This window comes from Columba livia, chromosome 6, assembly GCF_036013475.1.
Source record: "Columba livia isolate bColLiv1 breed racing homer chromosome 6, bColLiv1.pat.W.v2, whole genome shotgun sequence".
Taxonomy (NCBI): domain Eukaryota; kingdom Metazoa; phylum Chordata; class Aves; order Columbiformes; family Columbidae; genus Columba; species Columba livia.
This window is the reverse complement of record NC_088607.1, coordinates 31586837-31614211: the sequence shown is the minus strand read 5'-3', so window position 1 is coordinate 31614211 and position 27375 is coordinate 31586837. Positions and strand designations below refer to the sequence as shown.

The window sequence follows — 27375 nt, the reverse complement described above, 5'->3', positions numbered from 1 at the left end:
CCAAAATGGTCTTTCAGGACTGAAGGTTGCCAAGTGTGGTAATTGGTAAGAAGAGGCCATGAGTGGTAACAAGATGGTAACAGAGCTGCTTCCTCCCATCTCCTCTTCCCGTGGCACACGCAGGAGGGAGAGTTTGTCACTTTAGAGGGTCCCTGGCCTTTGTTGACTGTGGCTCAGCCCATGGTGTGCAGCACACCTGGTGGCATCTTACCCTGCTCTGACCTTGGCACTGTCTCCTCACACTGAATTTCCTTGCTATATTTTTCTCACTCTGAGATTTACCATTGTGCTTTCTATTTGGGTTTCTGGTTCCTTTTGTACTGGGCTTCCTTCTTCATACTGCCAGTATGTGCCATCCTCACACCTTGCTGGTGTCGGAGACATGTAAGGCAATTAGTGACACAGCACAGCAGAAGGTGTGACTGGCATTCAGAGACAAAGGCAGCTGGATTTCAACAGTGAATTTATCCATTTTGTACATCAGTCCCTGTCTTCCACCTGTCATCTCTCTTTGCCTTGTGGGAAGAACTGCACCTGTGGCAGGAATGTTGTGTGATGAAGAGGGATCTGCAACTGTAGTTATATGTTCCAGTTGCGAGCAGCAAATTCTTTCATCCATATGCTGATGTATTCAGGAAGTGTAAACACTTGAGTGTCCCTTTAAATATTTGCTGCTGCAGTCTGGCTTTTGATAAAGATACAGCAGAAGACTGGAGGGAAAGAAGAATATATTAAAAACCTTGGCATCAAATTGCAAGGCAGAGCTATGCATCTATCACTTAATGTGCTCTGTCCTAAGCACAGCAACTCTTCTGAAAATTTAACAAGTCAGTGGAAGTACAGGCTGCTTCCCCCATAATGAAGAGATTCCTCTGCCAGCAAACCTCGAGTGATCCAGGCCTGCTTAGTGTCTGTGCCCTGTGAGTATGAACAGAGGGTGAGGAGAGGGGCCTGACCTTTCCCCAGACATGATATCTGGAAAGGGTGTATGCATGTTTGTGAGGAGCATATGCATATATATGTGTGTTTATGCAAAGAAAAAATACCCATAGATTTTGCAGTTATATCATTCCTCAAAGTTCAGCTGTGCTGAACACATAGTGTTCAATGCTGAGTGGTTAGCATATTTATCCAGACTTCTCTTCGATTATGACAATTCTTTTGTTTGTAACTTAAGGGGGTGCAATTGATTATGATTCTTCAGGTATGTTAAAAAGTACTGCTAGTTCATGTTTTAAGACTAATGATCACTTTATATTTTATTTGGGGATTCTTTTCTTGCTGCACAAAGAATGACTGCTCTGCTATAGTTAATATTTTTCTGAGTCTAGCAGCAAAACACCCTTAGCTTATGGTATCTGTTTTTTTCTTTTTTTTATGTGAAGTATACTATAAGCAATTAAAATACAAAATTTCCTGTAATCTTCCTATAATTTTTATGGTAACATCTGAGTTCTTTGTCATCATTATTTCCATCTGGCTGAAAATGATATACCACATTGTGTACAAATAACATCTCAAATCCTCTTCTTCCTCCGCGGTTTAGATTATCATGGCACAGATAGGGCATTAAATGTCTCCAGCTAAGGTGTGAGAAGGAGAAATGTGTTTATACTTTAAGCTGTGCTGGCGTGTTATTAAAAGCTAAATTTATGCAGCTGACAGAAAATCAGCAATTGTTTTGTATCTGTTTTCAAGGTGTGATGGAGATTCAGACTCTGTACATGAAGATCAAGGAGCCAGTTCCAGCCCCAGGTATTGTACAGCAAATTTTGTCTGAAATTCATCGGTAACAGCTAAAGCTGTCAGAATGCTTCTGTTAAACCATTAGAAAGAAACCTTTATTCTCATGGGAATGCAGAATTTCTGGGGTAGTACCTGCTAAAGCTACTAGTATTTCTCGGAAATGTGTATTTGTCTTGTATATTTTTATGTAAACAATATTAATTACTGTTGTTATTATATGTGTAAATATATTATGGTCTGTGTTCTGAACTTCACATCGTATTACTTTCATTCAGATGCATCTCTGATGCTAATACATTGAATTTTACTGTACAGCAGCTGGTACAAAGTAGTAGTAAGCAGAAGTTGACAACTGTGCAAGGATATACTCATTGATGAGTGACTCTGTGAAAAAAAAATCCTTCAAACTGTAATTTAACCGAAGTATTCTTGAAGCACATGTCTTATGGCTATGTTAGTGTATGTTGATTGCCAGAAGATGCAACTTAACCTTTCAGAAGGATTTAAAAATCAGATTATACCTTAAAATTAGCAACACTTCTGCACATTTTTGAAATGCCCATAGGATATAAAGCACCCCACTCTGTAACTATAACAACTGCCTTGGAGCACACTTGCAGAACGCTTGGGCAGCAATGGCATTTAACTCCATAGGCACCCTGCGAGCATCCATCTGGATGCTCATGGGCCACAGATGGAAAGTGAGTTTGGCAGCTCAGAATCCTTAGGAGAAAATGTTAAATTAGCACATTATGCTTTCTAAAAAAACCTCAGGGTGGTTTAATTTGATAGTCCTTGACTCCTTCAGTTGTGAACATTTCACACCAGGAGAGAGGTCATCTCTCAGCTAACCATTAGGATTTTAGCAACTGAAGCTAGCATCTGAAATTCCACCTGCAAACTAAGCCATAGCCAGGGATTTTGGAGCAGTAATGCTGATCTGCTCATCCTGCCAACTGAGCACAGGCAGCCTCGCATTCTGCATTGCGGTAGCTTTCTTAATGGTGCCAGGGACATGCTTCCAGTGGAAGGCGTTAGACCATTCTAAGGTTGGATTGACTGGGTGTGAATAAAACTATCAAGGTCTTCATAGGACAGGTTGCACACTGTAGGCCAGGTGGAGATTGAAAATACCTTTCCCAGATTCAGTGGTTACCTGGGCATCCAGGAGTGTCTGTTTAAACCACCAGATGCAAATTCACCAGATTGTACAGGAAGACCTTTTCTCCAAACTGGGAGCACATGGTACTTGTTCCTTCCAGCCAAACTCATCTCTGACTGTTCAATCCCTACTTTGTGTGCTTTACCTCCCTCACTTTGTCCAAAAACCCTCAAAACCAGAGACTGTCAGAAGGGAAGTGCAACTATAAGGGGGAATTATTGTACAAGACAACATTTTTGTGAGATTATAACCTAGTTGGAATCATTGGATGGGGAAAGATCTTCTGCACAAAAAAAGACAGTTTCAGATTTTATTTGGGGAATATGAACTATAGGGCTGAAGCCAAGGAGTACCTCTAAAAATGACTCCACAGTTGAATGTGTAATAATGTAATAACAGTACTTTAGCTTGTGATTTGGCAATAAACAGTAGCCTCTCAGATTCATTTTGCTAACATATGCAGTGTCTGGTGTGTAGACTACTCAAGTTGGTAAAATTAAAATGCCATGAATAGCTGAGAACTTGTTGTTGTTCTTCCTTCACATTGTTTTGACAGGTGTCTGCAGTCCTGCCTGATGCATTTCAATTTTATTTTCTTATAGAGATGATGATAACAAAGAAAATTATCCAGACAACACTGCTGTCCTAGAGGAAAGGCAGCTGCCTTTGCAAGATACTCAGCAGCACAAGCAACAAGCTTTAACTGTCTACACTCTAAAGCCTGAAATGGGAAACTTGAAGCTAAGAAAACCTAAGCCCGTTGCAAAGGTAGAAAATGGAAAAAGCCATGAGGAAAGTCAGGTAAAGAACTAAACTTACCAAAGATGGGTTTATGGCACAGTGTCTGAGCAAACGTACCTTTTGAATTGCAAAGTGGGACTGCCTGGTAATCCATGATGTGATGGAGCCCCTTCAATAATCTACCCCGATTTTCAAGGACATGGAGTCCTGGAACCCTCCTGTAACAACAGGCAATTTCTTCCAACCTGGGAACTGCAGAGAGGGGTGTGTTGCTACTGCTGTAAGAAGTGAGCGGAGAGCAGAGCTGAATATGTGCAATTATCTCTCTTTAGATTTCCTGTGACTGCTTGCACCAAATAGGAACATCTTGTTAGTTGCAGCACTTGATTAGACTTTTTCTGTTTTATTTGACAGAGGATCTTCTGCACTGGTATTTTGCCTGCCAATGAAAAGATTTAGTACTTTCCATTTAATCTACTCCAATGCAGATTCTGATAGCAGAGCTCTTGCCCACAGGCTTCCTTGAGTTGAGCTGAGGGAAGCAGAACTGTAACTTTTCTAAAGGCTATAAAAGAAGACAAGGAAGGAAGATGCTTCTGCTGCTGTCTGTGGAGGTACATTGCTATGCAGGTTCCAGAGTTACCACCCCCAGCAGCTGCTGGAAGTACCTCTGCTCTCCGTGGGTGCTCCCCAAGTCGTGTCTCATGTGTAGTGCAAGGGATAGAGCTCTGGTCCAGGTATAACCCCTCAGCTAGAAACATTCTCATAACCAAGACAGTTGACCTTAAAGTTGATACATTCTTGGTCTGTAGTAGGCACAAGGTCTGAGACATGTACTTACTATGTTCTATCTCTCCTCCGTTCTTGTTTGTGGATAGAAATTGCATTCCGAAGTGCTTTGAACCCATCATAGACTGGGAATCATTTTGGTTCATTTTTTTGAATTTAGAATGGGAATGCATAATTTTGGATGGATGTCTTACTTTCTGAGTGAGGAATAAATACCCTTTTGAATCTCAGAAGAAAAAGTAAAAGCAAATGGCATCCCAATGGTATTACCACAGCCACTTGCAGAATATCAGTGTCAACTCTTGCCCCAATCTTCTTGCATGTTTTTGCTGGAGTTCACCTCTGAGATGAATGGTAATAACTGCTGAATTTTTGTAGCTGTATTGCATTACTAGTAAATGTTACTTAGGCTGCAGGGAGATGAGGTGTGCATGTTTATCAGCAGATAAAAAAAAAACGATAGAAAATTTTGCCCTATGAAGAGCAATTGGAGGCACATCAGGTAGAGGAGTCAGGAAGAAGTCAAAACCAGGGCAACATCTCTTTCAGTGACTTCTGAGTCTCCTGTCTGCTCCCTGTGTGTGTCACGGCTGTATCTCTCACCCAATGAAAGCTAATGCAGCACAGATTTGCTGCTCTATGGTATTTTACATGGCCCGAAGTGGTTAACTGAAAATGTTGATGTTCTTTCATGGGAAACTTTTGGAGTGTATAATTAGACTGCCATAAAATAGCAGTGCAACTTAGATATGCAGCCTCTGGAAGGAAAAACATTCAGGGAGATAATTGTCACATGGCCCAAGGTCTTGAATTAGGAAAGACAAAATTTGTTCTGGGACCCCACACCACCCATTGCTCCCATCTCTGGCATACTGGAACAGGTAGGATGTGTAGGCACTATTTTATCTCATCTATGATTTGATGAGAGTACTTGAGGGATGAGAGCTAATGTAGAGCTTTGAGTATAATATAAAACATAAACACAAGGCAAACATCCCTCCATAACAGGCACTTCATGTTATTTCATAGGGGGAATTGTATCCTAGTCCCATGGAAGACTTTTCAATGGATATTGTATATCTACGCTGTGTTCAGTAGTGCTTCCTGTAAAGAGTTTGCCCCTTAGAAAAGTTTGCAAAAGGAAGCTGTTTTGGAGAAAGCATTTACCTATTCATTCTGCATAGGCTTCATTCTCATTAGTAAGGATGTGCATGCTGCTTGACTCTGAGTGCTTACCTTGCTGCATATTCAGCTACCTCAAAGGATTTTCTTCTTAAAGAAGCAAGCATCTGGCTCCTGGCTTTGTTAAAGATGCCTATGGAAAACAAGGCTCTGCTTGGGAGGAGCTGTGTGAAGTGTTTGTTTCTGTGTGTGGGTTCTCTTTGGGATCCTTGGTGAATTATGACCTCCCAAATCCTATTGCAACTGTCTGTGCTAATAGCCCTGGTCAGGAACTTGTAGAAATTGCTTCTCCCCATTTTGAAACTGAAAGCAAAGTGCTGCTGTGTTGTTTCTAGTAGCTGTTCTTTATATGCATATGGGAGGTTGTTATTATTGGGAAAAGTGGGTCAGACTGATGCTTCGAAACACTGTGCAACCGCATATACCTTCCTTTTGTGAAACACTTTGCCACCAAGCCACTCAATGAGATAAATGATGTACAAGCAGCTGTTGTCGAGCTGACAAACAGCAATATCTGAGTACATGCATTTATGAAAGAAAAGCATGATGCACAGCACATGCTGATTAAACTGTTCATTCTCATTTTTCTGAGTTTATTGATAGAGTACTTTTTCATTAGTCTTCTCACTTCTCCAACCTGACTTCTCTGTGGCATCAGAAAGAGACAATGACAATTGTGACAGGATCTATTTTAAAGGTGTTGCTCTGATAAGCCAAGGAAATGTTTGCTACTCACTCCTATGTGTTATAAGCCCATGAACTGCTTTTTAAGAAAATTGTCCCTTTAAAATCAGAATAGGCTATTGGAAGATAAACGTGTTTGGTGCATGTGTTGGAAGGATTAAATTCTGTTTGGATGGGAATCAATTTTGTGTGACTTTCTGTTAGTGAGAATCCAGGGGATTTTCACTGTAGAAATGCCACTGAGAGGGACCAGGCCTCTGTGTTCAAATAGAGGAAAGATTTTGAGCTTCACAAGGCTCTCAGTCTGCTGAAGTGTGATTCTTGTGCCTCTGACGTTTTGACACAAGTGTAGTACTGTGGTCATGTACCCCTGGTCTTGAAGAAGAAACGGTTATTATATTTACAGTGATGATTAACAGAACCAAATACTGTACCAAGTGACTTCACTTTACCACTTGTCAGTTGATAAAATGTCACTAGAGTAAAGTTCTACATTGGATATTGCATGCAGTTATTTCTTTGGGGGCAGGAGCTGGGTATGGGGGCAGCTGTAACCTTCCCAAAGTATGGGAAGAGAAGCAGGCTGCTAGAATGTCATTGTCACTGAACTGCTGTACTCCAGCTACTTGCTTTCATCTGTCCTATGGTTTCATGAGATTCTTTAGCAATTATGCTATATTAATCTGTAGAAAATTCAATTACTTAAGTATTATTTGACTTCAAGAGGTGAGGAAGCATATGCTCAGGGGAGTCACTGTGAGAACAGATGGTGAGGAATGGAGAGTCTGCTTTCCTTGCTTAATCCTTTCTCCTGTCACTCACCTTTGATGCACAGTCATGAATACAGTTTATTAACTGAGCCATCCTCAAATTCCTTATTGATAATGAGGCATACTTATTAAATGACACTAAACATGCTAGCTAATAGGTAGATACAGCAAAAGTTCAGTTTTAAAGTAGTATTGTCAGAGTAAATGACTATAATACTGAAATGCTGGCTTGACATCCAGTGCCTAGAGATGAGAACACTGAAAACTGCTGCGTGAAATTTGGTATTTTGAGTATACATTAAGTGGGAAAATTGCATGGATTCTGAAGAACTTCCAGTTCTTTGACATTAAAATTGTTTAAATGCACAGGAATCATAAAAACAGAGCCCATGTTAACACATTAGCTACATAAACACAAGAGTGTGTCAGGCAGTCTGCAAGTTCCACTTCAGTTTTTAGGTATGCTCTATGTTTAAAACATACCTCCCATCATGGATTAAATATGTTCAATTCACTGTCCATTAAATATACCAGCTTATTTTCTTGTATGGACTGGCATTTTCAGGAGGGGTAGGAGGCATTTCTTGCTCAGGACTTCAGTCTTGACTATCTTCTATATTGATGCAGCACCATGACGTATGACAGGGCTGTCATCCTAAATGCTAGTACAATATTTGCATGGTGCTTGCACCTGAAGAGGGACAGAAGTGTTTGTGTGTTGGATGAAACATATGAAGAATGCAAGGCACTTTCTGGAATTCAAGAGCAGACTAAGCTTCTGTGTAAGCCCAGCAAAGGTTTGCATTCCTATACTGTAATTCAGATACTTTGATAGAGACGGGTTATGACACGCTGTGATTTTTTTGAGGAAAATAGATTTTTAAAAAATTTAGATTTTGAAACAGAAGCTGATTTATCTCAACATGTGTATCCACGATGGTAATTTTTGGCTGTTTCCAAACCCACGTACTATTTTGTGTACAAAGCAAATATCATGGTAGTGATTATGCAGCACTGAGTCTTCTCAGCAATGCCTGGAGATTTCCCTCCTCACAGACTACTCACCAGATGCAACCTCACTGTACGAGCTTCACTCTCTGTAGCGAAGCAGAAACGAAATACAGCAGAAGACAGCACTATAGTATTGGATGTCTTTGGCACATCAGGAATGGATTTCATTACTCTTAAGAAACAGAATGGAAGGTATTTCCCTAGGGTTACTCTTTAATATCCTAATGACATAACTTATGAACAACAACCACCAAAATAAATAAAAAAAGAGAAACAACCAAAAAACACTCAAGTCCTCAAAAATCAAGCCTGCAAATGAGCACTTATTACCAGCATATAGTCTCATCCTCAGCTTCCCACTCACCTAGCAAAAAGCATCTTGAATTGCCATGTTCTCTCTGCTGATATGGGAGAGGGGTATTTGCTTCAGAAGAGCCTTCTGCTGAAGCAAGTTTACCACTTCAACACAGGTTTGGTTTTTCATCTTAATGGGACTGACTTTCTTGGAGTGATCAACTTAAAGATTATCACAGAGTCACAGAAAGTCAGGGATTGGAAGGGACCTCGAAAGCTCATCCAGTCCAATCCCCCTGCGGAGCAGGAACACCCAGATGAGGTTACACAGGAAGGTGCCCAGGTGGGTTTTGAATGTGTCCAGAGAAGGAGACTCCACAACCGCCCTGGGCTGCCTGTTCCAGGCTCTGTCACCCTCACTGAGAAGAAGTTTCTTCTCATATTTAAGTGGAACCTCCTGTGTTCCAGTTTCTATCCATATTATACCACTGAGAAGGCTTCAGCCATAATATACGCTTCCTTGTCTTGAAATGCACTTGTTTAACTTATATAGCACCCAAAGTTTTCTTTTTACCTGTATTTAACAGCTTTTGTGGTCAACTTCTGAAGGTAAACACATCTAAGCATAAATGTTGAGGCTCTTGCAAGAACTCTAGACAAGGTCTTCAACTGGTATAAATCAATGACTGTTGTCTCTTTCTGTATTTTATTGTACCCTGAAACTCTGTATTGTCATATAATGGCTTAAAAATCTAAGATTCAAGTTCTGACTAGAAATATTTTTAAAATATGATACTATAGTTATAAAAAAGTAATTTCCTGAACTCCAGTGCCTTGACCTCTGCCCTCTTTCCCCCCAGTCTACATTTCTCAGATTTAGAAATAATACAAATTCCCAGCTTTGATTACAGAGGTTTTTCTGAGATCTGATCTGTAGATTTCCTGTGTGTCTCTGTTACTAAATCTCTGTGAGAAAGAATATTTTCAGTATGCATCACAGTGATGATGCAGAATTCTTTCTTCCAGCTCTGCTGTTGCCAATACAGAAGTTAGACTTTCTAGACAATATAGTATTATTATTTCTATTTTCTGTCACATCCAATAGTTAGCAAAAGGTAACCCAGTCCTTATGAGAGATTCTAAGCACAAATGAGGAAAATGCCTGTTCTGCCTGGAGATCATAAAACCACTGAAGATTTCTGGGCAAATAAAAGCAGCTGAACTGGTGCTATCCACTTCTACCTCAAACTTTAATCAAAAATGTTGCATTGACCTGTATAGTCCCCAAGAGCATATAATCATTTTTATATGACATGGGGAAAATCATGTTAAGATAGTAATGGAAAAACTAGAACAGCTGCAAAAAACTGCTTTCCATTTGCAACCCAAATTGCTATTACCATTTTTGGATAAAATATTCATTCAGTGCTAAACTGTATTAGATAGTCACAGGGGAAGAGGCGGACATCTGTCCTAGAAGGCTCTAAAGAGGACAGTAACAAAAGCAAGAGTAATGCAAGTCAATTGAGTGAAGTTTTCACTCCTTTTGCCCTGACATCACCAGTGCTTCATCACATCCAGTCTGAAAAAAGGCAGCCTCTGGTTTGGAGCTTAACCTCTGCGGGGTCAGTTCTACTGCAGTGGCTGATACCAAAGCAAACTAATTGAATGTTAGCACAGGTCTCTTCAAGAGGCAGGCAAGCTGCTTTCAGCCGCAGGGCAGGTCTACACTTCATTACCATAGTGTGGACATGACCCGTGGACAGATGTGTGTGTTGAAGTTAGGACATGACTGTGTCCTCCTGGGTACCTTCTGTGGTGATGACAGCTGCCTCTTTCTAGGGATGGATTTCAACAGTCTTTTTATACTCATCTCATAGAATTAATAGGAGGAATTAATCTTCACTTACCCAACAAATTTCCTATAGTTAAAATGTCATAATGTAGAGTCATAATGTAGAGGAAGTAAAATGTCTTTGATTGGACTTTTTCTATATTTTTACCAGTTGTTGTTTGTGATATTTTGTTTTGTGTTTTTTGTTTGTGGTTTTCTTTAGTTTATTGCTATTATTGTTGTTGTTTCTTTTTATTTTATTGTTTATTTGTTGTTGGTGGTTTGGTTTTGTTTGTTTTGTTTTTACAAGATCCCTTAGTTCTTCTTCATCAATTTTGAGAGGTGTGCACTGAATATTTCTCCTGAGAGGATACCATTTGGGTTACTTTCTTGAATTTCTAACTTTTTACAAAGTTAACAATTTTACAGAAATGTATTTTAGTTTTGTTTGAATACAATGTATCGCTAAACAAATTTCATTCAGAGTCTATAACGATAGAACAGGCTAAGAAGGAAGTAAAAGCAGCCACTGTTTTTGTAAATGTAGAATGATCTCAGTCACACACGTTCCCCTCCAAACAGTTCTATCCAAACTTCCAACTCTCACACTTTCAACTAAGCTTTGAAACTGGAGCAAAACCAGATATATTGTTTTACCAGGAGAAGTGAACACTATTGTTTTGCAAAGCATGTTGTATTTTGGAAATTGTTGGAATAAAATGTTGGACCATAAAAGCTAATAAAGAAGTAAGAAAAATCCCCAGTTTGATTATCAAATTTTCAAATAACTTCATTAACTTACTCTTCTGCAATGCAAGGGAACTATTATTGATATAACCCATTTTATAGGTAAGGAAGTTAAGATGTGCTGAACACATCTTGTCACAACCCTACAACTTGCTTTGAAAGCTTGGAGTAAAATGCACATATTTCTAATTCCTACTCGCTTTCTCAATTTGTTGGACTAAAGTGACGCTTTTATTTTTGTGTGGCAGGTTGGCTGAGGTGACTTTTGTTTCCTCACTACGTTGCACTCCTTCTGCAGTAACACTCTGTTCATAAGGCCATGCATATGCCAGGGAAGGGAAAGCACAAAAGGAAACGGGGAAAGTGGTTAAACCGTACAAACCTAATTTAAATGAACTGCTTTTGTTTTTCTCAGCCAAAATTTTTCTGATGATGCTCAAGTAATAAATTACTACTGACATGTGAGTAAATAATTTCAAATGGAATGTGTATGTATATATAAGCAAAAAATATTGAACTCTGTACATAGCACCTCTTAGCTCAGAAGCTGACATCTGTTATCTAATAACCAGAAAATGGGCTACAGTCTGCTCTGGTTTCAAAAAATCTTTACAGTGAAAGAAGATACTACCTTGTTTAGAACCTTCCAGTCTGTGTTATCCAATTGTTTCCAGTTTATTACCAAAAAATAACAAAGAACCACAATCAGCATCCAGTCTCATTGAGCTCTTTTGTTCTTAAAGAAAAATATTCAGCTAAGCCTGATTGATACTGACAGGACATTCAACATTTTTTGTTTGCTTGTTTTGTGCAGGAGCTGGAAACCGCATTGCCAGGCTTCTCAGAGTGGCAGGGGAAGGCTGGATCCCCAGCTAATGACTATGCACAGAACGTGGCTTTCAGATGCCAGGAAGCAGTCATGAGATTTCAACCAAAGTAAGCCTTGGGAGAAGACTGTGCATTTAACTTCTGATTAACCGTAGGAAAGGCTAATTCATTTGCTATCTTTTGCATAAAATATTCAGACCCCTGGCTCCCGTTGGCAGTTGTATTCTGTATTTATATGCTTAGAACTGTTTGAGGAAAGTGAAAGGGATGAAGATAAGAATGCAAATTTCACTGTTCTTTAAAACCCTTACGTTTCAAGCAGGAAGAGCATCCTCTGTTCAGAAACTTCAATTCCTCTGTGCCAAGTTTCAAAAATATCTTGCACTTCTTTTCTTTTGCCCCCATTGCTGACTTGTCTCACTCTTTCTCAGAGTTGTATCATCACTAAAAATTGGGAAGCCACATACCTGATTTTAGCACGGGTATGCTGTAGTACCTGTGCTCATTCTAATGCTTTGAAGGGTACAGTGTGTTCAGGTGAGGCATGAGCCGAGTCTTGATGACAGGTAACTCAGCTGATCATGGAGTAACTCAGCTCTGGTAACTACTGGAAGTCATGGTTCCTCCTCTGATCCTTCGTGACTGTGTGAAAGGCTAGAAATGGGGGTTCAACTTGTCCAGCTGACCCAATCTACCATTGAAAGTGTGTCCTAAGGATAAGATTTAGCTCTTGCTGACAGGCATGGACTGTGTAAATAAGATCATGCTCTTCACAGTCATCAGTTTTTGGGGCACTACTTTACAAATTATCCATGCTCAGGTGCTGCTTTGGCCCTGCTTTGCTGTGCACATAGAGTTTCAGGCAGGTGAGCCAGGTCTTTGCTCTCTGTCCTCTGCCTCAAGGTGTGTGATGGCCTTGATGCTGTGTGGCAGAGGCTCTGGTTCTCTTGGAGGGATCAGAGCAGCAGCTGTACATCCCAGGGATGCTCAGTGGGTCAGGGCACAGCGCGGGGACATCCAGAGCTCATTACCGCCAGGGTCTGTTGCAAGTAGGTGCTAGGTTAGTGGTGACAGTTTCCAACCAAGGACAGTTTGGTGCTTTAATGTGAAATGAACTGGCTGCTTTCACCACAGCTTTTAGTAGGCAACATTGTAAATGCTATTAATCTGTGCTCTCAAAGGAAGCTTTAGCAGAATGGCCATGTGTTTAATTAGCTTCCACAAAGAACTGCTTTAACCTTCCAACGCTTCTGTATGCATTGCAGTGTCTGAGACACTGCAAAGTCCTGCATCTCAGAGAGTGTTTCTAATTAGCCCCATCATAGAAAGCCTGCCTTCTCCTGCTATGGCGTTCTTTCTGCTAGGAAAAAATCATATGCATTTCTTGTAAAGAGGACAATAGTGAGTTTTGGATGAGAGAGTTAGACCTACCTAGTGGCTCTGCTAGTAGGAAGTCTGTGTATTGGTAGATAATGAAATAACATTGGTTAATTTTGATGGATAAAAGGAATGTGATGAAAGAAACATGGACTTTAAAGATAAGAACCAGAGTAGAGTGTGCATGGATAAAACAGCAACCATAGCAAAGTTCCCCTGTCCACTTCAACAGTTTGGCCTTTTTAGTGTGCCTGGTATTAAATAATTGTTCACTATTCTCTTTACTCCTGTTTAATGCCAGGTTAGCTCTTTAGGGAGCCTGCTATCCACAAGTGCTGAACCTATTAAATAATGGAACCTTGATTTATCATGCTAAGAGCTGTGAAAGCATAGCAATCAAATCTCAACTCGGGCCACGTCTTAGTTTGATTACACCACAACAAAACAAAGGCAACTTTTCTCTCAAATAAGAAACTTCAAACATGGAGTAAACAAGAATTAACACATTGTCTCTTGCCTCACACACACTTTATTTACTTTAACTGTCTTAACTCTTCTTGGAAAAAACATTCCCACCCCCAAGCTGGGGCAGGGGACTTGGAATTAGGTATGCTGAAGTTAACACTTCCAGTTTGAGGGTCACTGTGTCTGGTGACTCTTCTTAAGGGTCACCAGCAGCTTGCCCCATCCCTCCACTGTCAATCAGCTTTGATAAGGCCAGAGCAATTACTTGCCCATGTCTCAGCTCGTGCAGCTGGCTGCTGCATCGGGATCACAGAACTGGCTCATGCAACAGGCTGTGAAATGCAGCTGCCAGCATCTGATGTCTTGCCTTGTTTTCTGCCATCTCCACTCTGGGACATGGCAAAGGTTAAGTGTTCAGTCTTGGCAGCAAGCAACAGTCAGAGCTAGATTTTGACAGAACACATCTATTAGCCCCATGAATCTTGAGTTTCACTAACTTCCATCCTGTTTTTGCTAGGTTACTGGTAAAATTAGTAATGCATTGGAACACTGCACAAGCCTAGGATCCCCAGCTCATAGACTAGCAGCTTTCTGGTATTTTGAAGAAGAGGACATGGCCACACTGCTGGAAGGGTACCACTGTGCAGGCTCCTCTGTCTATCAAATGTGTGTGGGGAGGAGAAGAAGGAATTTATTTCTGTCTCATATTAAGAAGCAGGGTTGATTATTTCTAGTGCTGCATGTTGTTACTTCTGCTTTAATTCAGTTTCTTCAGAATGCTATAGCTCTGCTATTAGTTTTGTTTGAGTTTCAAGGTCTAAATGCCTTTTAACTGTACAGAGTTTCGAAAAAATGTATGAGGCAGCTAAAATTAGGATAGTTTTAATTTGTCTAAATATGGATTAAAAGCCACTGATATATGAAAAACTTTTCAGTACAGTCCCTATTAAGCAGAAGAATCTAAATTCAGGGTAACCTAACAAGGGATGCTCGTAAACGCATATGTGACGGTGAAGAACAAAATAGGCAACATAAAAGAAACAATCTACAGAAATATGACTCATAAGCATATACATTTATTGTTGGGGGGGCAGTACTCTCGTTTTATGATAACCACTGAAACAGTGAAGGAAGCATTTTAATGAGATTTGAGGGAAACGGAAGAATAGACTTGGTGAAGAGGTTTACAGTCAGAAGAATGACGGAATACTGTCTCTTCTTGGCTAAGCTACATCTGACTGTGAATCAAGGGTTTTAATTTCAAGGGGTCTTTATCGTGTAGGTTTTATGAACATCACTGTCAATTCAGAATATTAAATGCCATCTGCATGGATGGAAACCTTTGCATTTTATTACAAGAACAGGAATTTCTAATATTGTTACTAGTGATTACATTGAATACTGGTCTAGTCATTGTGTGTAGTTGGCTTTGGATAAGAGTGGAATATAATTGCACTTTAGGGAGAAAAAAGTTATATGCAGACCCCAGAAACAAATGTTACAATAGGGAGAATTGCTTTTTTATTTTATCGGAGAAGAGGAAAGCCAGTATGACACAATACATATGATTACAAAAAGCTGCTCTTACCGATTGCCTCTTCTAAGGCAATCAGTAAAACTGATGTGGATTGTAGAGCTGTGTACACAGTTACCAGTATGGAGGATGTTTTCTTCAGATGTCCATTACACAGAGGAGGGATGAAATGTGGGACTCCTGGGCGGTGGGAAAGTTGGGGTTTCAGAGAAGGTTGCATTCAGAGTTAATGTGTGAGCTACTTTTTGGAGTTAAATTTTCTGCCAAAGAAAAATTCCTGAAAGTTCCCCTTTTCCCCATTCCCCAGATAAAACGGGAATGGAGTGGTTCCATTTAGTAGAACTCAGCTGGTCCCTGGGTTGGTCCCTAATTTCTGCAGATGCTGTAGGGTGGCAATTGCTGTCAGACCTACAACTGCTCTCCAGGAAAATTTGAAATGTTAGGAGTCCTGCTGGAGACCAGGCTCTAGTGAGGCTTTCAGCATTTAAGTTTTCAAGGCAAGTAGCTTTAGAGAGTGTAGTTAAGATGGGGGGTCATGTAGTTTCCATGCTTTCAGCTGAGCAGCTACAACTCAGTGATGTGTGGGAGGGAGCAGGGAAGCTGCAGAGGTGCTGATGTCCCTGCACCATACAGCAAACCTGCGCAGGTGAGGCTGCGTTTGGGAGGCTGCATTCCTGCCCAGGTGGCCAGGCGAGCAGGGAGAAAATGTGGCCAGATTCCCTCTGAGTCCTGCCTCGGACCTGGCAAAAATTCATCGTGACCTGTATGAGTTTGCAAATAGCTCTGTGTCAGCAAATCAGGATTTGCTGGTGAAATGTTTCTTTGCTGGGAAATGACGGACTGGTTACTAAGAAGAGTTTCTTCATGAGTCTTGATATATAAAATATTGGTGTTTGTGGTTCTACTGGCACTTCTTGTATCAAGACATGAAAAAATCCCTGAGCAAGGTCTTGGGTTGCAATACACTTAAAAAAAAGAAAAGAGGAGGATAGGGAGGGGGTAAAAACCAGCATGTTACTGTAGCCCATGTAAGGACTGTGCCTGGTGAGTATGAGAGGCACCCATAATGAGAAAAACAAGTGTGGCTGTTCACAGCCAGCCTTTACATAACGACTGTGATTGATGGGACAGGCACTGCTGCGCTGGCTCTGTGTCTGGCTGCTTGTTCCAGCATTCAGGAGCTGCCCAAGGAGTAGCCCAGGATACATCCAAACAGCCTTAGGCCCTCGGTGGTGTTTTTTTCATTGCAATTGTGCACCCTGTGTTCATCAAAAAACCTGGTGCAGTTCCGTGTTGCTTTGTAAGGAGTCAAAGGCATGCTTTTGAAGCATTCACCTGCAGCCTTATGCCTATGGTGGTGACTATATTTGAATTTCATAATGCTTTTTGCCATTTTGAAGGTCTTGGAAAGGACCTGTTAGCCTAGTAGGCCACCCTCACAGCAGGAAGGGGAAAGCTGATAGCTGGACTGGAGCCAGGGAAGGAGCGTTGGGCTAGGACAGACTGGAAGTGAATCTGGAAAACGGGTTTCATACCACAGCACAGTATGTGGTTTGCTTGCCAGGATTTATCCTGGCATTGCTAATGCATTAATTGGCCCAAGACACTTGTGGCTTTGTGGTGCATAAACACCTAAGCCTCCTGAAGATGGGGTTAGTGTAATGCAGAGCTGGACTGGATTGAGACTTGCAAATCACAGAATGCAATGCTCCTTTCTGGGTTTAGTCTGGGAAATAAGAAGTGAATTTGTTTAGGCTATCTTTAAACGTTTTTCCTGTTTTTAAAACTATGTGATTTTATTTGAATTTTATGCGACTTGAAAGTGATATGCATAATTCAATAATTCACATGTTCTGGTCTGTTTTTTAAACAGCTCACTGCTCATGCAAATTGATCTTCCCCTTGAAGTCTAGTAGGAGCTCTGTTATGAAAATCAGTATTTAGATTTTTTGCTGTTGTTTTTATGTCCACAAGCTTCAAAATACATGTTACTGGGTTTTATCTTTGTCATCTGTGCCATGCAGAATGGGACAATTCGGCCAAAGTCAGAGTTGCCAGTCTACAGGGAGTGTGAGAGATAAGGCCCTTCATATTTTATAAAGAATGATATAACATATATTTGAGTAGTAGCCACAGAGCGAATTCAATTTTCATTAGTCTACATGATGTACATTATACAAAATAAGGGTTGCCTGCAATTATTCAAAATTTCAGCTAAGGCTTAAAATAATTTTAATGTACTCAGCACAGATGGAAAACCAGGGTTTGTTCCTGCTGCTTTTGAAGTTAATGGATATTTTGTAGTTGACTTTTAATGAGACCAGGATCCAACCCATAGTTATTAAATTCTAAGCTTTTTGTTGCCTGGTAACAATCAGATAACCTGCATTTGTCTAGCAGAGCAGTTAATCTTGGTGAAGACAAAAAAGCACACCCTAAAACTCTGTGTACAGAGTAAGATCAGTTCAGCATACATAAATGACTGGTAATGCAAATCGTCTTCACAGAAAAATGGTTACTCACTTTAAAGATTTCAGTGTCTCCAGAATCCTAAGAATGCAAAACTAAGAGCATCTTACTCCAGTATTTTTAGTGAAAAAGAAACAGTGAAATGCAAGATTTCCACATGCATGCAGCAGACAAGAACATCATCCTGAACAAGAGAGAGGTGGTGCTGCAGGGGTGCTGCAAACTCTTTACTTTCCAGAGTGAATAGAACTTCATGTAGCAGCTGTAAGAACTGCTGCTAGAGTTTAGGGGTTTTGGGGTTGATTCTGTTTTTGTTTTTTTAATGCATCCTGAAAGCTGTCACCCAAGTGAACCCCAGAAGTGTACAAATGTAATAAGCATCTTCTCCTTCCTTTTCTCTATGTCTAGCTTCAGCTCAGTGCAATAGATCACTCTAAATGTGTTTGTTTTTCTTTCTTCATTAGTGAATTAATTCTTCAGCTGTATTTAGCCATGCGGGTCCTTCCTTACCCATTGTTAAACAAACTATAAATATTTCACTCTTTCCTATTAACTTAGTCCTTTTGCTCTCCCCTTGCTTTTTCTCAGGTTTTTTTAACTCTCTTTTGCTGCCTCATTCTGTCCTTTCTGCTGCGAAAAAGCTAGATATTGGTTGTTCAGCAATAAACTTTTTGATCTGTAATTCCATTTCCCTTCTGTTCTCTTCACATTATGGACACATTTGCTATTTGTTTTCAGGTGAGACAGCATAAATAATGTGTATGTGGAGAGCTGCACAGAGATGTAGATAGGTGCTTGTACAACAGTCAGGCAAGGCACCTTGCAGATTAAGCATCTCCAGAAATAACCCGATCATGTACCTGTGTCTCTTGAGGGAGGTGCAGGCTGGCTGGCTTTCTGGTGTGAGATGTACCACCACCGAAATGACTCATTTTTGTTCTTTTGTGAATTGTACACCTTGGATCCTGTTTGGAGGCAAGTGGTTTTTCACCCTGGTGTAGCTATTGAATGTATCTGTTGTGGTGAGGAAAGTGGCACATCCATCATTTCAGCCTTTAAATGCTTCATAAATCTATGAAAAACTGCAACAAGGGTGTGTGCATCTGTCTGCATTGGTTTTGAGGTCTCTAGAGACTTGTAAAACTATTCAGTTTTGCTGGGTTGACCCTGAGCACAATAGGTTGAAAAATATTATTTTGTCCAAAGGAATCTGGGTTTTGTGCTAGTTTTGATCGTGTCTGAGAGTGAGTCTCACAGTGGCCAGCAAACATTTGCCACCTTTTCAGCAGTGAGAAACCTCATTCTCTGAGACAGCAGTAAGTTTTCTTGCTTCAGCTGAGTCAGCTTGTGTTACACCCGTGTCAGGCTGTGCAACTGAGCGTGGAAAGCCGCTGTTTGCTGTGGGGAAAGACAGAGCTGTGGTGCGAGGCTATTCAGGTTGCTCACCTAATCCATGGGAAGGTTTTTTGTTTTGTTTTTGCGCTTCAGTTTCATTCCTTGGTAGAGTGAGTTTGTAGCTAATCCTGAAGCTGGTAGGTGTGTGAAGACTTAGGCCTGGATTACATTGCCTCGATGGGGCACAGTTGTCTCATAAGCCATAGTCAGAGGGAAGTGATTTTCAGCCTGCTGGTCCAAGACATTCCTTGCCTATTTCCATGTGGAGAAGCAGTGATACACTGAGGGAAAACCAAAGGTATGGACATCTCTGATGGCTGCAAAGTGACACTCCTTAGAAAATGTGGACATCTTTCTTACTCAAAGGGTTTCTGGCTCCTCATGAGAGTCCCTTTGGTCTTAGTGGAATTTGCAAAACAGAACTGAAGCAGAAAGTTGAAGATTGGGAGCCTGAAATACCATCGAATTTAAATATGGAAAGATTTATTCTTCATGGCTCTGAGACAGGAAAACTCTTGTTCCTCATTTAAAGCATGTAGGACAAATCATGCTTAGATTTAAACATATGTTTTAGCTTTTTCTTGGCTTTACCCAAAATCACGAAGATACTGAGAGCTGATCATTCTTCTGTAAACTGTTTCTGTGTGACAGAGTGAGCCCAGATTTTGGTGTCATAGTTTCCAGGACCTCACTCACAGTTTAAATATATTATTTAGGATTTCATTAAAATCACTGTTGTTTGGAATGAGATATAAAATACAGTTGTAACCTTCATGGGGTTTTTTTTATAAAACAACTTTATCCCATAACTTATAACTTATGTACAGACATGATGAAAAGTCTGAAATATTTGCAATACAAATAAGCAATCTATTGAGTGAAAATTCTTATTTTGTTTTGTAGAATAGATCAGAACACATGTGTTTCACCAAGAGAATCAACCGAGCAGTTTAACAGCTTCAATGAGGTAAGCTTAAGCAAAAAATGAAATATGATGTTACAAATTTTAAATTAGATGTCTGGTTTTTGTTAATTTTAAGGTCCTGGAATAATGTAATCACTTGAGAATCTTACGTTAGCTTTTTAACAGATCATTGTAGTCATGTTTTTGGAGAAAAGCTTAAAAATGGGATGTGAGACTGCTATAATAGTTTAAAAACCAGAAGCAAGAGATTTTAAAGAAATTTGAAGCCAGCTTTATGCTGTTTTCTGTTTGTGCTCAGAAAGGAATTGAACATTCAATATTGACTGAGTGAAATGCCATCTTTCAAGAATACTTGAATTTTTCCATGTATTACAGCTTAAATGTCTTCAACTATCAATTACATTTTGTTTAAAAATAAGGAGTTTTTCAAGATTGCTACATCCTGCATAAATAAACTATGAAGAGTGCAATGTAGTCTAAAAGGTATTCTTGTAAGATGGGAGGAGGAGAGGGTTGGAACGAACAGAGGAAGCAAGGAAATCCAAATAACACCTGTGACACTTGAAACAAGAGCTGTTTTCACAGGGATTATTCCAGGAGGATGATGTGAGAGAAGAGCACAAAGAACCTGTCTGTGTGATCATGTCAGACAATGGATGCGCCTGGGCTAGATTCTCACAATCGGCCATATACTTGAGGCCAAAACCAAGCTTTGCAGTCATCCAAAGTTGGAAACCTTATGAAGTGTCTCTCACAAACAAGGGTGTCCGCATACTAGCGCAGAGTACACTTACACACTACAAGCACAATGAGCAGCACTGGACTTAAATAAGGAGCAGACAACATTTTTAAGTGTAGTCCAAGACACCAGAACAACAGAAGCAGAGGGGAAAAAGAGTTGGGGGGAAGGGAACACATTCCTGTCAAACCATGGAAAAGACGGTTTTGTTTCCAGAATGAGCCAGAGAACATCTATGTCTATTAATAGAGACCTGACTTTCATTAGGGGAAAACCACGATGTGTCCTTTTAAAGAAATTCAGGCTTAGTTTCTCCTTACAATGAATTATTTCTTGTGCATTTGTGTCATTGTTGTGCAGCTCACTATTGAAAGCCTCCATGCTGACTGGTAAGGCACATTCCATGAGGCTGAGTATACTCAGCCTCTGCCTACCCAATTAAGGCCCTGAAGAAAACATTAAGTTGTTGTTTCTTTTGAGAAACCTCATTGCAACTAATCACCAAAGCTTCCACTTAAAAGCTTACCTTTAAAATTCTTGCAAAGGATTCCTTAAAGGTCAAGATAAAAGAAAATCAGTGTAAGATATTCAAACAGATCATTAGATCTTAAAATAAAATAAATTGCTAATAATCTATGGGGAATGAGAAAAGGTTATATTCTGGTGCTTTATTTTGCAAAATCTTAGATTGTATTGTGTCTCAGGTCTACAGCTAACCCAAATGGGCATGTGTCATAAGAAAAGAAATTTCCTTCTTAGATCAGAGAAAGTGATGTTCTCACTGCTCATCCATGGTTTTATACAGACCCAGGGCATTTCTTGTTCTATCTTATTGTGGCTTGTTTGTTTCCCATAAAGGAACCTCTGAATTGAAAATGTCATATGCCTCAAGACACAAATATTGCTGTAGCAGATACCACAGAGATTTAGTTACATTCACATAAAATATGCCTATCTTGTTTTAACCCGAACTCTCAGATTAAAAAGCAAGGGAGATGTTTTTATACATCCCTCTTCTAATGTGACATATAAAAGCATTAATTTCCTTAGAGTGAAGAAATTGAGCAGGTTGATATTTGCTCAGTTTCCTTTCTATACGACTACTTCAAAGATGATTAGATAGTGAACGCTTGGATTATTCTCCTCCTCTGCCCCAGCTGATTTCATAAATCCATCAATAAACTGGATATAATAGAAAAGCTGTCTTCCTACCCCAGAGGGGCAGGAGCAGGTCCAGGGGCAGGGTTCAGACATTCTTAATATTCAGAAACACCGTGTGCAAGGTAGGGTGGTTTCAGTTTATGTGGAAAGCACCAAGTCTGGGCTTTGCTTTTCCTTCCTTCTCCCTGTTGTCCTCTAGGCTGAGCCCAGGCAGGGCCCATGGGGAGAACAGACTTATTCACATTCCCTCTTCCCGCAGGTCTTAAATTTAACAGACCGTAGGGTGTCCACAAAGATGAAACAAGGATGCTGATAATAGTAATACTTTTTCAGGGAGGGCCATTTGTGACAGCGGTGGCTCTTTTGGCCATGATTAGCTATCTTCTCTGCGGATGCAGTGAGCACGGACTGAGCAGCAGGTCTGGCAGAGCTGTAGCTCTTGGTGCGATAAGGGAGAGCGTGGGGCTGTGACGCTCCATTTGACACTTTGTCTGCCATCGGGCTATGGCCCCCTGGATGTGCTGGCCAACATGTCTCATGGTGCTGATCCTGCAGGGCCCCATGCAGGGACCTCCAGCTGGAGAGGGAGTTACAGATGGCACCTACTGAGAAAAGGTCTGTAAGGTGTTTTCAGGGAACTCCGACTCATTGCCACAGCATTTTGGTGAAAAACTGGGAGTATTTGTTCATTCAGTGCCTCGTTCTACAGAGGGATTAAGCAGCGTGAGTGTAGGTGTGTAGCATTTATCTCTAGATGTAAAAGGTTATCTATCATCTCAGTAATTCCTTTCCCTAAGACCTCAACTCTTGGTTTTCAATAATCATTGGCTGGAAAAAGAGATGATCAGTGGTGCACAGTCTACAGGATTGCTTGTTTGCAAAGATGGATTCTTTAGTACAGGCTGACCTTCATCTACAATCCTTTAGTGCTGTGTTTTCTCTACCATGCAGGAGTATGATACTTTCGTGACTATGTTTTCTCAAAGCATTAGCAAAAACTACAAACAGGAGAGAAATATCACACTGTCTCTCTTTCTGTTTTCCTCTAGCTTCCTGTGAATGTCTTTATCTTTTCCATTATCTTTGAGCTGAGATTATGGAGGATGTTTTCTCATCTTTTAATGGTACTGACATGGCTCAAGTTCTTCATATTGTCAGTTACTCTAAGAGAATATAAGAAGATATAAGAAAGTTTTGTCCAATTATGATTGCTTCTTTTTCAAAGTTGCAAAATACTATTCTTAAGGGGAAGCAATATGGTTGTTTTTTCTAAATAAGCTTAAGAATTAATTTTAAGTATTAAAATGTCCTTTCAATTGTGTTATCATGGATCAGGAATTACTGCTTCAGAAACACTGATGTTTAGGCATGAGAGTGCCTAAGCTAGAATTAGCATCACGTCTGAAGTATTTGAACTGAGATAATTAGCTGATATAATGTCCCATTTACTTCAGTGGTATTGGTTTTCCATGTAAGAGCTTACTAAAATTTCTGATGGTGCCCACCATGACCTAGCATGTCCCTCTCTACGTATTTTAGTTGTCTGCCTTCACTTCTAACATCTTTTGCAACTTCTTTTAAATGGCCAAGAGTAGGGGTGGCCCAGCTGGGACCCAGAGGCAGGTCTGGACCATGAGACAGTTTCAAGCAGCCTGTGCACAGGCTGGTTCATCTCCAGATAAAATGTATTGCTGAGTGTGTACAGTGCAGAAGAGCACCCATCCCCACCACTGTGGCAGGACGCCTGCAGTCACATTAGGGCTGTACAGGTACTGGAAAGTATCGGAGAATTAGGGGCAAGTTGGAGGTAGTCAGTAAGATTTCGAATTAACTTGGGAGGCTTGAGAAGATTAAGACCAGGCTCTTGTTGCCTTCCTTGTGGGGGCAGTTGGTAGCTGTTAGGTCTGAGGCTGGCAGGGTCCAGCCTGGCTGCTCTGGTGTTGCTGGTATTTCAAGCATCCCTCTGAGAAGGGCAGGACAGGACATGCAGCAGGGGAGTCAGCAAGGTCATCCCATCATTTACTGGAATGCTCCTGGTGGCCATGAGTTGGTGACCCTGGGCAGCTTTGTGCTTGGCCTTTGCTTAAAGCTGTATCTTCTTACGCGTGTTCCCTAAAATACGTGTTGGCTTTTCATGTGTAGTGTGCTGTGGCAACACCATAGTACTCAGCTGTGTTTTAGGAGTAAGATGAGGCTGATGGCATACCCTGGATTCATAATCTCCCTGATAACATCAAAATTATCAAAGCTGCTTACTCCTTTTCACCCTGCATAAAATCCCTGTCAAGGGCACATTAATGAAATCCTATAAGGAATTTCTATTGTTATATGAATTTTTTTAGTGTTTGGCAGTGACTGGAAATTTGCCATCCACCCACCTTCCACAGATGGGTGAAAAATATCATAAGGAACAACTGAATACAAACCGGCTGGTGAATTGCAGCATCAGCATTGCCAAAATACAGTGTTTAACAATGTAGTCTGCGTAGTTTTTACATGGAACTTACCATAAATATTAGTGTATCGTAAGAAATAATGATGCAACATGAATGTATTTTCTTCATATGGGGCTTTTTTTTTTGGTCAAATGCTTGAAGTGATAGTCTGTGAAGGTTAAGTATGTTTGTCAGTTATTTGCCTATGTTCACCTCATTGTGTTCTGGTGTGTTTGTCTATGCTTTCCTTACTTGCCATTTCTCATGAGTTCTGCATTGGGATCAGAGTCCTTACTGGTCTATGACTGATGTAATCATCTTTTGCTAGATGACATTAATGACTGTAAAATACTGCCTGTCTGCTGTGATAATTTCATAGCTACTTTATTTGGGCCTAGCTGGAGTGAGAAGCAGTGGAAAATGAGGCCAGTCATGTCATGAAAACTCTTCCCAAAACAGTGCCATGGGTAGGATTCAAATCAGCACCCTTCCCTTGACAAGAAAAATTCACTGTCACTTGAAAGCTGTTGAAGGTGAGATGGTTACCATCATTCTTTCTCTAATTCAAGAAAGTCCTGTAAAGGACTGAAGAAGATTTTTAAGTGCCTCATAAAAGATACTCGAATTAATGGTAAAAAGTCTACTGAATACATCAAAAGCAGGAAGCCAGGTAGGGTATCTCTGGGACTGCTAGCTGGCAGACATGTAAAATGGGATCAGTTTCAAGTAATATATGTAAAATATTGGACCAAACAGTGTCAGTAAGTGACAAGGAGGAGATGCCAGTCATTCAAGAGTCTGGAAAAACTGAGGTGTGAAGATGGGGTGCTGCTGGTCAAGATAGGTAAATTATCCTTACGAATGGCAGCTGGGCCAGAGGATGGCAGGTTGTTAATGCAACCTATGCCTGGGAATACTATCCTCTGCCTTGCATTGTAGAAAACAGCTCTTTATCATGCCGTATTTTTAAATAATAGTATTAACTTTAGGCATTTGATTCTGAATCAGTGCTTGATCTTGCAGTCACTTCTTTCCTCTTATTATAGAATGAGATGTCAAAATGTATCTTGACAACAGATGAGAGGAACTTAATTCTTCAATAAATGTCTAGCACAAACCATTTCTGTGTTCATACATCTCCAATATCAAGCTGCTTCTGACAGGAATGGCCAGAGCTCTTGCTCACTCTGGGAGCAGGAGAAGGGACCTGTTCCTGAGTTTCCTTTTTGACCTACGCTGAGGCAAAAGTTCAGGTGCTTAAATGTAACATAATTTGTTTTATGGAACAGGGTATGGATTTTGAAGCACTCCTGAGAGCACATAGAGGGTCGCAGAATCTACTTATGGTGATCTTGTGTTTTTTGAAACTTCTCTGTTTTGAGGTGTCTCCTAGAAAGCTCTGCTTTCTGCTCCCTTTTCACTACCTGAATTCTATAAGAGGAATTAAAGGATTAAGGCTGAAATTTTCCCTGCTGTTCTCAGCCAAATTAGTTTCCTTTTAATTTTTTTTTTAATTTTATTTGATTTGACTTTTTCCTAAAAACACTGCCATCCTTTGGTTTATAGAATGACTGTATTACAATAAAAATAATGCAAAGACATATTAAACTGTACACTACATAGGTGACATATTGTTACACAAAGGAAGCTATTCCAATAAATACATTCATTATTTCTGTCTTTGACAGAGTGGGGAAAGGAGCTTTTCAGGGTATATACTTGATAATTTTTTTCCCTGCTTTAAGTCAGATTTTTTTTATTTCAGAAGTTGCTTTTCACAAATATGTACCATTTGTGCAACTTAACACTTGACGTATAACTCTGTGTGTGCCAGCTGTGTAATTATTGAGTGTGCCAGCTGTGTAATTATTAAGATAGCTTTGTGTCATTTTGTTTTATATTACAAGCTGTATTTCCCTTGAGAAAGGGGAACTGAATGTGCAGGGTATCGGTAGTGACTCATTTTACTCAGTCAGATGGTGATTAGGGCTTTCACAGCATTTACATCACAGCAAGATGCTTGTGTCAGATTGTACAGCTGAATATTGCATGCAGCAGGAAAGATTCAAATGAGAAATGGACCAAGCATGACACAGTAGCTGGAAGTGATGTTATAGATAACAAGCCTTGTCCTCATGGATTTGTCTGCAGCCAGTGACAATGATCTGTTAATTTTGCCTTTGCAGCAGATAGGAAATGAGCTGGTTGCCCTGTAGAAGCAGCAGCAGCAGCCTACATAAAAGCTATGTCTACATAAAGAAGTATCTCCAAACCAGCCAATTAAAAAATATCTCTTCCAAGAATTCCATGAGGGAGCGTGTTCTCAGTAACTCTTTGTTTGCTGCTACCTACTGCACAATAGGCTGGAGAGGGAGATTTGTTTTTTTTATGAATGGTAAATGGGGAGGGACATAATGTCATCAGATCGTGATGTCAGCCCAATGAATGAAATACTTGCTTAATGTATTGCTTCAGGACCAAGAAAAGGGATACCATCTCAGTTTGGCTTCCTAGAATAAAGCATCTTTTGCTGACGAATTCATCTTTCCCACGTGTCACGAATAATCCATTCAAATTGGGACTTAAATAACCAGAAGTCAAGAAACTCGTGCAATAGTGCACATTTGCTCTCTCGCACGTCCTCGCAGAGCTGCCAGTGGAACAACACCCCTTTGCAGGCACTGCTGATGGGCTCAGGGAGTTGAAGAGCGATTGCTGAATCCTGTTGTTCTCTATCTAGCCCAATGTTCTGCTTTTGTCTGCAGAATTCTTTGTTGAAGCTACAAGCCCTTGAAACTGATCTGTGCTCTGCATTTCTGCCAACCCAGGAGGAAACTCCCCAGCTGCCAGCACCCAGGGACACAGCCCCTTCGTCAGTCCAAACCAGCGTGCAAGCTGATGGGGCCAGTTGTGGAGGTAAGCAACCATGTCATGATGTGTTCTCATTTGCAATTATAAAAAAGCCTTGTGACTCGCACTTTAACATCAGATTTGCAGTCCTCTGGGAAACAGTGCAGAGCTAATGCAAAGTGCAATTTCCTGATGCAAATGCTGTGTAACGTAAAGAGGGGTGATACCTGGTAAAAG

General features: G+C 40.4%; 1 protein-coding gene across 22 annotated transcripts in view; it reads left to right on the top strand.

Annotated features, from left to right (window-relative positions):
• The window catches only part of FAM13C (family with sequence similarity 13 member C), a 131074-nt gene that overhangs the window by 82593 nt on the left and 21106 nt on the right, over positions 1-27375 (top strand). For 15 of the 22 annotated variants that reach the window (XM_021283510.2, XM_021283292.2, XM_021283265.2 and 12 more), the window contains 5 exons: positions 1699-1755; positions 3511-3709; positions 11775-11896; positions 19932-19995; positions 27054-27204. In XM_021283510.2, coding sequence (XP_021139185.2) covers positions 1699-1755; positions 3511-3709; positions 11775-11896; positions 19932-19995; positions 27054-27204 — 593 coding nt within the window. Of the gene's footprint in view, positions 1-707; positions 921-1698; positions 1756-3510; positions 3710-11774; positions 11897-19931; positions 19996-27053; positions 27205-27375 lie in introns of those variants that run through there. The other 7 variants (XM_021283330.2, XM_021283478.2, XM_021283543.2 and 4 more) reach the window with 4 other exon arrangements.